We start from the raw sequence: 14,527 nt of genomic DNA, 5'->3' as shown, positions 1-14,527 counted from the left end.
ATCCACACACATCCTATATATACAGTATATATGATATATATACACAAATATCCTATATATATAGTAAATATATAGGATATATATACACACACATATCCTTGTTTAAAAAAACCCTTTAAGTATACAACCCTACCTTATGCACTTAGGTAGAAACAAAAACAATTGTCCGTAACACTTGAACTTTTTCTTTTAGACTAGACCCGGTTTATAATTATACATATTTTACATAATATAAACTAGTTCAATGTAAAGATAGTTTGTCAGAAAGCAACAAAACCAATCTAAGACAATGTAACAGATAAATGGTTGGCTCCCAAGGGTAAGATGATGAAATCATCAGTTAGTGAGGCTGGGTCCCTTCCAGTTTTCTTATGCTATGTCTCTTTAAAATATATGTACATGTAGAATATTTTAAACCAGAATGGATTTAAACATATTTTATAAATAGTATTAGCACCCTAGTTCTTAATATGTTCCAGAATTTTAATCAGTGAGAATGTAATCCTACACATTTAAAAAATTAAATAAATAAAAAGCAGCTATCCTTTATGAATAATACCATGAAACTGAGTCTGAGTTAGATTTCCAAAATATGGAAAAATGAGGTTTCTTTTTGCCTATCATTACTATGATGACAATTATGAATTGATCTATAATGAATATTAATTAAATGAATATTAAGTAATGACATTGATGAAACATTTATTGAGAGCTGACAATGTGCTTTATGCCTGCTCTTTCAATAAAAAAGAATGTTGCATAGGCACAAACCTTCGGTAGATGACATAGGATTTCAAGAAAATAGATGACTTCAGTAACTTTGCTTAAAGGTTAAAGAGGTAAATTTAAAAGAAGGGTGAAACAGCCATAATGATGTGAAATAAAAGTTGAAGCTCAGTGCAGTATGATACATCCTTAGTTATATGTTCACACCTCCCAACCAGACTCTGCATTTCTGGAAGTTTTATAACTAGCCTAGAAACAATATTACAGAGAATTCAAATTTCAAATTTCAGAATCACAGAGGATTTGAGTATCTCCCACCCTCCTTGAATTAGCTGATGTGTAGCATTGGGATTGTCATTATCAACTCTTGCTGATTAGAATTAAGTCAGATGAAAAAATATACAGAAAGTTTCCATACTACTGGAGCTGTGAGAAAGACACATATACCATACTTCTACTTCCTAACAAACTTTCTGACATTGCTGAGAAATAATGACTTAGTTAAACACATGCTCTAAGGAAAGATTTAACATACTCTATGCTATTTAAGACTTAATCACCATATTTACAATGCATAATTTAGTAGAATTCTTAAAATTGTGGAAGAGCAAGCAACATCGGAAGAAGAGGAGAAGTTAATATGACATATGGTTTTCTGAGGGTGTTATAGGTAGAGATACGTAGATCGCTCCTTCAGCAACATCACAACTTAGCCAAGTTTTCAGAGTTACAGTGAAGAAAAAAGAGATGTAGAACTGGAACCATTTTAAGTTTCAGCAACACGGATGGAATTGGAGGTCACTATGATAGGTGAAATAAGCCAAGCACAGAAAGATTAATATCACATGTTCTCATTCATATGTGGGAGTTAAAAAGTTAATTCCATGCAGGTAGAGAGTAGAATGATGGTTATCAGAGGATGGGAAGAGTTTGCATGTTCATGGAGTAGGAGGATAAAGAAAGGTTGGTTAATGGATACAAACACGTGGTTAGATAGAAGAAATAAATTTTAATATTCAATAGTAGAGTAGGATGACAATAGTTTCACACATTGTATGTTTCAAAATAGCTAGAAGAGAGAACTTCCCAACATAAAGAAATAATAAAATACTCAAGGTGATGTATACCCTAAATACCCTGACCTGATCTTTACACATTTTATGCATGTTATAAAATATTACATGTACCCCATAAATATGTACAAATATTATGTATCAATAAATAATAAAATTTATAATTTTATATTTATAATTTTAATAAATATAATTTTAAAAATTATGTTTACAAGAGTAAAACAGGATTAATTCATTTGAAAACTAAATAATATTTTAAAATATACATTTTCAAATAGTTTTGTTGTCCTTTCTGTGAACTAATAAGCTTCATAATTTATTTTGATGATATTTTTATTAACTCTATTCTTGCTTTTTTAAATTTTACTTTAAAGTTCTGGGATACATGTGCAGAATGTGCAGGTTTGTTACACAGGTATACATGTGCCATGGTGGTTTGCTGCACCTATCAACCTATCATCTAGTTTTCAAGCCCCATATACATTAGGTATTTGTCCTAATGTTCTCCCCCTCCTAACCCCCCACCCCTGGACAGGCCCTGGGGTGTGATGTTCCCTTTCTTGTGTCCATGTGTTCTCATTGTATCAACTCTATTCTTAAAGGTTCATCAGATATTATAACAAGAGAATGTATTCCAGGAAGAACACATCATAACTGGTCTAAAGGGATATAGTGTTGCACATGTTCATTGTTTCACATCCCATCATTTCCTGCTAATGGATAGTAATAATATAGTTAAGTTCAAAAGTGAGATAAATAATCATCTAAAAATGGTTTCAAAATTGTAAATAAGTTTCTATTCTAAGGCAAATTTTCTGTTTTAGGAAATATTTAATCATTATTTTCTTCATTAGGAATGGTTTTATAGTACAGAAAGAATTAAACAACTGTAAAAGCTGAATCATTTGTAGGACAAAATAACACAGTGTGGGAAAAATGATCCTTTGCACTTTTGAGTAGAGAACGGCCAGAAGAAACTATTCTTCATAAAGATGTTCACTATCATGTTACTTATAATCACACAATGAGGAATTGAAAAGATGCTAGATAAAAACAGTTTCAACTAAAATATGACATCTTTACTTAATGAGATTATGCAAGCATTAATAGTGATGTCCCATAGTATGTGGAAATACATAAACATTTAATGATATCAAGTTAAGTGTTAAAATAGAATGCCACATGGTATATTCAGGTAAACTTCAAAAAGGTGAAAAAAAATCTAAAAACCAGGAAGGTAATTTTAATAGTGTTTCTATTTATATATTAATTGTGATTCTTCTTATATAGCTGTATCACAGGTTTTTAAGTGTTTACATTATTTTTCTTTATTATTTTAAAATTTTTTTGAGTACATAGTTATGGTATAATAAAATGTTAAAATTCACTTTTCAAATTACAGCATAACACTTATAATAGCAATATTAGATGATATCCTAGCACTCACCACCAGCTACGCATAGTTGTTAGCAATTTTCATGAATTAACGCATTTGATTTTATTTATAAATGGAATGCAGAGGGACAAAATGTTAATAGCTTTCTTCTTATCACAAAGCTAGTGAAAATCCCAGGATTAAAATACAAATGGTATATTGCCAGAGTTCTAAGGTGACTGAACCAATTTACTCTCTCACTTGCAATGGATGAACAATTTGGCTCCATCTTAACAAAGCTTAGGCTTTTTAATGTGCTTGTATCATTCTCTTCAGTGTCTAGTGTTATCTCCTGATATTTAATATCAATTTTCTTGATAAGTAATAATGGTGAGTACATATTCATATGTTTATAGGTGGTTTATAAATAGACTTAGTTCAAATGCCTGTTTAGGTCCCTTGCCCTTTTCAATTGAATTGTTTGCTTATTATTGATTTATATAAATTCTTTTTATATTTCATACACAAGTCATTTGTCACCATTCTGAAACTATTGGATGGAAATGACTTGCCCACAGATTAGGAGTTCATGTTAGAACTCTGGACTCTAGTCTTCTACACTTTCTGGCTATCATTAGTCTCTCTTCTTTCTTTCTCTTCTTTCTTTCTTTTCTTTCCGTCTCTTCTTTCTTTTCCCCTCCCTCCCTTCCTTCCTTCCTTCCTTCCTGCCTTCCTTCCTTCCTTCCTTCCTTCCTTCCTTCTTTTCTTCCTTCCCTCCCTCCTTCCCTCCCCCACTTCCTTCCTTCCTGCCTGCCTGCCTTCCTTCCTCCCTTCCTTTCTCTCTCTCTCATCAATCTTCCACACTTCTCCTCTTTTCTCAAACTTTTCACTGGACTCTCTGGAACCATTGTGCAATAAAACAAATTATCCTCTCCTCTCCAAATGATTGCCACTTTTGCTAATAACACTTCTGAAAAGAGGCAGCTCACTCTCCCAATCCTTCCAAGTGCTATAGTTTTAAGGGCAATATATTGGCCTTCTATCAAAATTACCACTTGTCCAGCTCCAAAGTAGATTCTCTTTACGTTCGAGGTTCATGAAATCTAATAGTTCTCCTCTCTATCCTTATTCATACTGTCAAGTAAAAACTATTTTTAAGACTCTGCAACTATCCTGGGTGGTTTTAAGGATAACATCCAATAAGCCATTCTCAGAGTTCCCTTACTTTCTAAAATCTAATGAACATCCCCTGCACATCAGTTGAGCCACTCAGATTCATGGCTGCATATTGGATCTTACCATCATCTGAAAATAATCTATTTTGAAATCACATCAAATCCTAATATTCTACTCTCTGCTACAGTTTTCTCTCCTGGTTACCTAATTTTCTTCCTCTGTTGGTGTATCTTGACTATTCACATTGCAATCTCCCACTGATACTCTCATATCTCTTCTGCTCCCTGTTTTACATTTATTTTACGCCACATTGCTAGCAAAGATGTCTTTCTACAACACAAAGTTAATCATTTAAGCTCATATTTATATTGGATAAAGCCAATCTCCTTGAGAAGACATGCCAGGAAGCCATTATCTTGGACCTCCCTCTCCAGCCTCACCCTTACACATAACCTTTAAAAAATATTTTGGAGTTTCATGATCACACTAAGTACTATCTTGTCACTGAGACTATTTATGTAAATGTCACATTACAATTTGCTTCAAAATACTTATTTATGCTCAGACATTTACTGTTTACCCTTAGGATGGATTAAGAGTCCCACCTCTAGAGCTCCTATAAGTGAATATTTATCACACTATAATATTTAATCTCTTTGGATGCTTCATCTAGTTTACTCTGAATTGCAGGAGAGAAGAGAAGTGCTCTTATGTGGATGTTTAGCTCCAGTGACTTTAGTAAAAATTAATGGGAAGAAAAAGGAAGAAAAGAAAGAAGGAAGGAAAGAGGAAACAGAGGAAGTATAAACAGTAGGAAGCTGGCACTGCAGATGTTGTATATAAAATAATGCAATGATCTTTAAGGTACCTTTAAGAAATAAAAATCACAATTTGTATAAAACAATGGTTACTTACATATTATGCAACTTTAACTTTAAATAATCAGCATATTAAAACTATGTCATTCATGATTCCAATTTATCGACACTAAAATATTGATATTGATATGGAAAAAATGGCTAAGTAATTAACTTCTTTGTTAGAGAATTAAGAACCTTGCTCTTCAAGATAGATTGTGTTATTGGCAAGAATATGGATGGAGCTAGAGGCCATTTTCCTTAGGAAACTAATGTGGGAACAGAAAACCAAATACCACATGTTCTCACTTATAAGTGAGAGCTGGATGATGAGAATACATGGACAGATAAAGGGCAACAACGACGGAGGGCGGAGGGTGGGGGGAAGAGGATGAGGAAAAATAACTAATGTGTAGTAGGCTTAGTACCTGGGTGATGAAATAATCTGTACAACAAACCCCCATGACACAAGTTTACCTATATAATAAATCTGTACATGTGCCCCTGAACCTAAAAGTTAAATTAAAATAAGAACACTGATTTTAAATTATAACAAAAAATGCGTACACACAGAAAACAAAACTAAATCATGGAGGTAAATACAACAGAAATGATTTTTGTGATAATCTGCTCGAGTTTACTCTTCAAAGTTTAAAATGTGATTTTGTCATGAGATATCTCAAGTCTTCTTCTGTTGATAGTGGCAGAATTAATTGAACAAAAGCCCCTCCAAAACTGAAAAATAATTACATAAACATGTGCACTCTTACAGAGCCACTTTACCTTATAAAAAAGATATAAAACTTAGAATGAATATAAAACTAAAATATAATTCTAGAGAAATTGATCAGATTTGTAGCTTACTCTATGAGATTACTCTAAAATCAAAGGGATTCTATAGGCCTAGTTCATCTATTTCTGTGACTTCACAAATTTATGTACTATCCAAAATAATTTTAAAAGTATGAACTTAAGCCATTATAGAGAAACAGAAGAGAAACTTATGAATAGAATAGTAATAAAGTTATATAATAAAACATACAAATAAATAACATATATTCCAACATCATAGTTCAATGTTAGTATAAATTTAACTGTAAGCTTCTTAAGTACAAAAAAAATGAAACATGATGGTAATGACAGATGAAGTCTAAGAGATAACACCATGATAAACAGAATTGAGAAGAACTTTTGTCAGGTAATGAAGGATTTTCCAACATACCTTTTTTTGTTAAAATAGGGAGTTTTATATGATTAATTTTAAAAAATCCCTTTCATTGCAGACTGATGACATAATTGTTGAAGCCCAATTTAATTTAAGCAAAACTGCAAAGGGCTAAAACAACATAGACTACATCTGTCTTGAGTTAGAGGTAAATTAGAACATAGAAGAGTGAGTGGCTTGCATATGGCCTCATTAGGCCATATTCCATATGAGATTATTAAAATTTATTTGCAATGTCATTTTGTTTTGGATTGGACAGCTAAGATTTCAGTGTGTTATCTGTAGCAAGAACCAAGAATGCAGTTTTTAAATATATTCTATTAAAGGCAGAACATCTGTTTTGACAATCAACTGAGAAGGGTTAATGGCCTTTTATAGAAATTAAGCAGCTTATGAGTCTCGGTGAGTTGGGATTCATCCTACATTTGTTTGGAAGTACAATAAGGGGAGGATTTAAGGAAATCTATCTTTGTAAACAGTTTCTGATCTGTCTTCAATATGGCAGTAAATGAACTATAGCTATAATTGTTACCAGCACATTTATTTTTTAAAGCATTCTAAGTACCTAAACACAGTCATGGAAAAATCTTGACTAAATCCCACATTAAACAAATTTTAAGTAATACAGGTTTTTGATAGTACTTTCAAAAGATATGGGATGCCAATTACAACCTCAGAAAACTAATTATATGTGATGTAGGGAATCATTGTTTAATTTTTATTTGAATGAAAAAAATCATCTGATAATGATTTTAATTTCAGACTACTTGATTTTAACCCATTTTTATGGCAATAGCCATTATCAAGGCCAATTATTTGTGGAAGCCATTTGTAGTGCATGCTTATAAAAAGCATTTCATCAGTGCAGAGGAGATGCTTACCTTGCTAACCTCTGGAAATGGTGAGCATATATCTACTGAATCATTAACCTACAGCTTAAAACAACTATTGGGGAGGGATGGAAAGGCTGAGAAGGATGGTACAATTTTTTTTTTTTTTTAATGACGCTGGAGAAGGTGTTCAAAAATAAAAGAAGACATTGGCTATGGATCTTGACCTTGTGATATGTCATTAAGTTACAAGGCTATGTGAGCTTCAACCAGAAATTAAGGACCCACGCTGTATTTATAGAGGTCATTCGATAACCAGTTCCTAACTACAGAGTCAAAGACTAAGGAAAAAAATAAAATAGGCATCTTAAGTTCTTTAATATTTTCTATAATATGATAGAGATAATATCAATATTCACTTTGTATTAACTGAGTCTGAACCTCACTTGCTCCTCTTACAGAAGATTAGCACAAGAAACTGTGGCATACAATTTCTTAAAGAAGAAACTGGCATTAAAAAATAAAAAACAAAACAACATGATATATGTCAGGACTAATGATTCGCTTTAAATGAAGGGCTACAGGTCATGAAGTGTGAAATTATTCCTGGAAAGTTACTGAAGGTTCACAGCCTGAAAAGGCTCAGAGCCTATCAGCTGGAGCAGATTAAGCAATTTTGTGGGCAGAACAGTTTCATTACTTTGTTTGAAGTATGATCATTTAAATAGTTAATGTGTACAATTGTCAATATTTTTATTCCATGACAAGAAAGTAACCTTTTAATTCTTACTTAGCGAGGTGGGCAAAATTTTAAAGCGAAGTCATTTAGATTGATTTATTAACACATACGAGACCCCAAAGGCTTGAGAGAACAGGTGTACTTAAAGAATTACGAGCAGTTCAATTATCCTTGATTTCCAGTGGATAAAGTACTGTAGGAGAGAATGAGTAGGTTAATCCAGTTAAAGAGCCTTGTTTACCATTTTAGAGCATTTGGGATTCAAGTAGGGAATCACCAAAAATATTTTATGACTGAGAGAGACTTATGATATTTGCATTCTTTGAAAGTTGACCCAGGAAGCAGGTTGGGGTGTACAGAAAGGAGGTAGTTCACAAGGAAGGTACTGGGACAATCCTAAAAGAAAATTTGTAAGGCTGGTATATGAGACAGTCACAGTTGGGCTGAAGTAAAGAGGCAGGATTAAGAACATTAAAATAGAATTGAGTAATGATATTCCAGAAAAGAAATAAAAAATGCTGCTTAGGTTTCTAGTTTGGGAAAGGTGGGGTGTGAAGGATCCAGTAGCTGAGATATGCCAGATAAAATCTCCCTATTGGGATTTGGAGAAAGGGTGGCGATGAAAATCTCGGAGCACACTCTGGAGTGATAACCACTCGGGCTCCACTTCTAAATTGCCAAGTACTACTCATGGGACACTGGGAAATTTACTTAACCTCTTTGTTTCTCAGTTTCCTCATATGTAAAATGGAAACAATTATAATGTTTATCTTATGTTGTCACTGTGAAAACAAAATGAATTCACATATTGTGTTACTTATAAATATACTCCTTCATAATCTCAATTCCTACCTCACTCACTCTCAACCTGACACCATTATCCTTGATTCCAACAACCTTTGACTTCACTGTAATTTACAATGTACTATTCCTAAAATCTATTACTGTACCTCATATTTAATGTCCTTACTTCCCTTATTTCCAGCTTAAATTCCATGGTTAAGCCTTACAATTACTCCTTTGCATATATTCTCAACTCTCTGGCTGCCCTCTCTGTATATCACATTTGCCAAAAAACATAGTCACATGAAGACTGGGCTATGCCTATTCCATTCATAAAGCTGGAATGTAACTAGATAAATATGAATGAATATGAGTAGAGACATATACTCATCCAAGCTGACTGGAATTGTATACTAAATGGATGATTACTAACCAGAGGTAGCTGCTCTTTTCTCCTTGAAAATCACACTGTTTCTTTGATCCATTTTGTTCCCACAGGCTTCTTATACATCTTGCACCATCCTCACTGTAGCTACTCACCCAGCTTTCTATTTCTTTGAGAAAACAGAAGTGTTATATCTTTTTGCCATTGTTGCCCCCTCAACACAACACAGACTGTTCCTTTTAAAATATAAGTCAGATAAGTTCTGGTTCTGGTCAGAGTCCTCTAATGGCTTCCTATTTTATTCAGAGTAAAGGCTAAAGATTTTACAATGGCCTAAATTGTCTCACTCAATATAAAAATCTTATGATAACTTTGAACTCCTATTTTTCCTCCTATACACTCAGGGCTAGTCACTAAACCCTCCAATGCCTTTGAGATCTGTCAAGTGTCTACTGCCTCAGAATCTGTCAGTGAAGTTATGTCCCCAGATAGCTACAGGGGTGACTCCCTCAAATCACTCAACTCTACTCAACTATTTCGTCAGTGAATATCTTGACTGCCTCTTTTATCACTGCAAACCAACATTTCTTCTTTCTCTGCTTTGATTTTTCCCTTAACAATTTAAACAAAACCAGTACTTATTTATTGTATGTATTTAAGGCATATGATTACTGTACAATTAATGTTTTGATATTGTTAAATAAAAATTATCAAAGGCCATTGTTTTGGACTGAGCTCCTACAGGAGGTCCCAACAGACCAGACCAAACCAAAATGTAAACCAAACTTTAGTACAAACAACTTGTACTAAAGTGTCACATAATCAAGCTGAAATTTTAAGGAAGCAAACTATCCCCAAACACATCAGTTGTTTCTGAAAATGTGAAATTCAAGTCTACCTGACTTGGTATAATAAGGATGTAACCTCTGCTTTAACTCTTTACCTAAAGAGTAACCTGAAATAACATGATGTTAAACAATCAGCTTTTGTTTTGTATTGTTGTGTTTCTTGTTCCCACCTTACAAAATCCACTGTTCTAGGTCTAGTGGGAGCTCTCATTCTACTCTGTAGAATGGAGGCTGTCCTAATTCATGAATAAATGCCAATTTGATCTAAAAATAAATTTGTTGTTGTTTTGTTTTCAATAGTGTAAATATTCATAGTGAAGTGATTATTATGGTCAAGCAAATTAACATATCCATCTCCTCATATAGTTACCTTTGTGTGTGTGTGTGTATACACACACACACACACACATATATACATATATAGATATAGATATATATACTTTTTTTTTGAGACAGAGTCTCACTCTGTCACTCAGGCTGGAGTGCAGTGGTGCAATATTGGCTCACTGCAACCTCCACCTCCTGGGTTCAAGAGATTCGCCTGCCTCAGCCTCCTCAGTAGCTGGGATTACAGGCACCTGCCACCACGCACGGCTGATTTTTTTGTATTTTTAGTAGAGATGGGGTTTCACCATGTTGGCCAGGCTGGCCTTGAACTCCTGACCTCAAGTGATCCACCCACCTCGACCTCCCAAAATGCAGGGATTACATGGGTGAGCCACCGTGCCCAGCCATGTTATAGAATATTAGCTATAGTCATCATGCTTTACGTTGGATTTCTACACTTATTCATCTTACATAACTGCAATTTTGTACTCTTTGACCAACATCTCCCCAGTCCTCCCCTCTTCATATCTTCAGGAATCAACATTCTACTCTATTTATATATTTTAGTACAACCAGGTACTAAATAATTTATTTATTTTTATTGTTTATTGTCTACATTACCCCTGCTGGAATGTAACCTCCATAAAAACAAAGATTTACCTTTGCTTTTAATGTTTTATTTCCTACCTATAATACTGTTTGGCACATACTAGGCATGCAATGAATATTTACCGAAAAATTAAATAATATTTTAGCATAGTCCCTGGGATAGTATACATGTTCAATCAAAAGAAGTATAATTATTTCAGTAATAATAATATATTGGGAATGTTACACTTAAAATAATATGGGTCCTGCAAGTGGCAGTTCTAGGTTTGGAATTTAGGAGGATGAGCTGAATATAAATTAACATGGTAATACAATCAACTGAATAAACAAGATCTCATCGAGAAGAATACTGAGAGAGGAACGTCATGACATAGGACGGTAGAATCCAGGGATGCACCAACATGGGCATGTCGACATTGTGAACCCAGGAAAGATACTGGAAGCAAGTATCCAGAGAAACAGAGAAAGGACCAGGAGTGAGGTATAATGGAAGTCAATGAAAGGTAGACATTTTGGAAGGATGAATGCTCAATAGTCATCACACACTTCAGAGTAGATAGTACCACAAAAATGGTAAACAGCAAACGGTGAGATACAAATCAGTATTAAAACTGTGGGGATATTTAATCATTGGAGATAAATCTTCAGAATAAAAAATGTCTAAAAGTAGCAGTGAAAGGTTTTGCAAGATTGTTCAAAGACAAGAAAATTCACATACACATGCTCTTTACATTTGATTCTCTCAAACAAAGAAGTGATAGCATAACAAAAAGAACACACCTTATGTTTGAATTTACATAACTAGGGATTGACATAAGTGGGTCAAGGAGGCAGTCCCCAGACTCAATGAACTGAGGGGGGTCTTTTTGCACAGGCAGATGGATAGTAGGAAGGAATCGCAGATCTCATCTTAGAGTTAACATCTGAGATCAAAAATGCATCTAAACCAATAAAATTGCTGTATTTTAAAATAAGAATATAAATAATATAAAAATTCTAGAAGTCTTCAAGACAATACTTAAATGAATAAAAACAACACTAAATTAACCTAAAATGTAAAGTATTTATATATGGCTCTCATTATATTTAATTAATCTTATTTACCATAGGATGTCTAACAAACCTTACATGAAGAAAGGAAATTTAGAATTAGTTATTGCTATACTCAGCAAAACTGAGGTATTTCCTTTTCCTCTATTTTTGTAGTTTGAGAAAATGAAGAGTTTTTAATATTTTTTTTAAATAAAGGCATTTAAAATACAACCAGTATTTTACAGATATACTTACAAAATGAATCACAAGTGGTCCAAAATGAGTAATATGATTAATTTCTAGGTTGACCTTTAGAAAAGTATTTTTCTAACATTTCTTAGTTGTTATAATTTTATTATATCAAATGGAAGTTCCAGCCATTTAATTTCCATGTTGTTTTTTTCAAAATGAGAAGTGCATCATGGATATAAAATAGTTTGTTTTTTGAAATAACTGTTTAACTTTCGAGGCAATTTAGATTTTGAATATGAATATTGTTTGAGTATCTGCTTCTCTTCCTACCAAGGTTCATTTTTTTCAGAGTTACTTTACTCATGCATTTTCACTTCTATATTTATTGAATTAAGTAATTATTTTGCAGGTAGTTAAATTTATTGTTCAATACAAATTTTTTAAAACACAGCAATAGCAGTGCATAACTTTCTTCATGGTTGTATCATCACTTTAGGTAGCCTCTAACCTAGATGAGAGCCCTCAACGTTGCAGACACACAATGTGCATCTCCAGCAAAATTGCCCATAAGAATAATTTCATTATTCTGGGAAGCTAGATCTATAAAATATATAAAATGTTGAAGTGTTCTGCCTTTACAATTCCTGGTAAGTACAGCATGACTAAGTGATAAAACCTGAGTAAGCTTCAGTTCAAGCATACCGTTCTAAAAAGCGTATTGTGACATGAAGGAAAAAGGAAATATAGTGGGCAAAGGTGTTCTGTTCCAGAGGAATGATGTATTTTAGATCTATATACTTCTACCTTGATTAATGAAAAATTATCTCTAAGATACTGATTAGTCACAGCAACCCTGAGTTATAGCAGAATGATAAGGAAAAACTCACCAGTACCACCGGACAGATTGTTGTGGGTGGTAAAATATGGTCCTTCAAAGGTCCACAGTCACATTCAGGTTTTAGATGAGAAGCACATTTATTATGCAGCTAGAAAAAGAGAAAGGGGGATAGTGTCAAATTCTATATGACAACGTCTAACATGGGGGAAACTATATTTCAATCGAGACACAGCAAACACATTAAAAGTGCAATAAAGAAATTATAAGAACAAATAAACAGTCATACAATAATTCGTAATACATTTGTCCTTATATATGTACCCTAAATAAACCATTCAGCAGCTTCTGTGACCCATTCTATACATTTTGTAATTCTCAGAAATGTTTATATTAAAAATGTACTTTAGGTTTTTCACCAAAGAAGCCTAATTTCTTTGACAAACACAAATTATTGTCCATTACAGTTCTTCTTTTGCTTATCTGTTAGCATAATCTTGAAACCACTGTGCCTGTGTATGCTTTTTTTTTTTTTTTTTGACCCTCCTGTTTTCTCAAAGTCATTCCAAAGTGCACAGCTCAGTATGGGGCATAATTGATCCCATCATTAGTTTTAACTTTGTAATTCAATATGTAAATGTAACCAGAGATTCATCTCAGTAGGAGCAGGATATAAATAAAAGAAGATGATTATGATTATAAAAATTTATCTGTATATTGTATTTATCAGCTCAACATTAAGTTAGTATATAATCATACAATGTCCTATTTATTTTTTGATATGTATGATCCAAAACTAATATTTTTATTAACCTGGTCATAAGTTTACATGAAGGTGTTATAACATGGTGTTTTAAATAGTGATGTTTTAAAACTGAAGTGTTAGTTTTTTAAAGAATTACACAGATTTGGTAAAATAATACTTGCTTGAAGGCATCTAGAGATTTCTCCCTTCTGTACTATGCATCAATTTGATATGAACTATTCATATTTTAGAAAAAAAATACATTTCAATAAGATAACATGTCATGTTTAAAACAAAAAAGAGCCACATTATTTTTTCATTTTGAATCAAAAGCTACCCCATTTAAGCCTTGGCTGCATTAATTTCCACAACATACATACCTTTGTGAGCAGTTAATTATCAACTAAGCATAGGAGTCTAATGAGTGTTGATTTATTTTTAGTAATAGAACAGTATCAAAGAGGTATTTCTGCCATCCTAGAATCTAAAACTGTTGTCATGCTAGCTCCCTGCATTGGAGTGAAGGTGACTTGTACTATAATTAATGCACATTAGGTTACATTACATGAAATAAAAGTATCTTAACACGTTCATCCATAATTAGCAGCTCTGCTTCTCAGGGGCATATAAACTTCTCTATAAAAAAGCGATTTAATCATATTAGGCACTACTGGTCTTTGTCAAGAGTCAAGAAGTATTGAAGACAGAGAAGCAGTTAAATGCACAATAGAACTAAATAAACAGATACTCAGAGCAAATTAAAATGCATA

At 33.1% G+C, this 14,527-nt stretch overlaps 1 protein-coding gene across 18 annotated transcripts in view; it reads right to left on the bottom strand.

The window, feature by feature from the left end:
• Positions 1-14,527, bottom strand: part of DGKB (diacylglycerol kinase beta) — an 837,327-nt gene that overhangs the window by 508,396 nt on the left and 314,404 nt on the right. For all 18 annotated transcript variants that reach the window (XM_025380374.1, XM_025380383.1, XM_025380380.1 and 15 more), the window contains one exon: positions 13,065-13,163. In XM_025380374.1, coding sequence (XP_025236159.1) covers positions 13,065-13,163 — 99 coding nt within the window. The remainder of the gene's footprint in view (positions 1-13,064; positions 13,164-14,527) is intronic.

The sequence above is a fragment of the Theropithecus gelada genome, chromosome 3 (genome assembly GCF_003255815.1).
Source record: "Theropithecus gelada isolate Dixy chromosome 3, Tgel_1.0, whole genome shotgun sequence".
NCBI lineage: Eukaryota > Metazoa > Chordata > Mammalia > Primates > Cercopithecidae > Theropithecus > Theropithecus gelada.
This window is presented reverse-complemented; position numbering and strand designations above follow the sequence as displayed.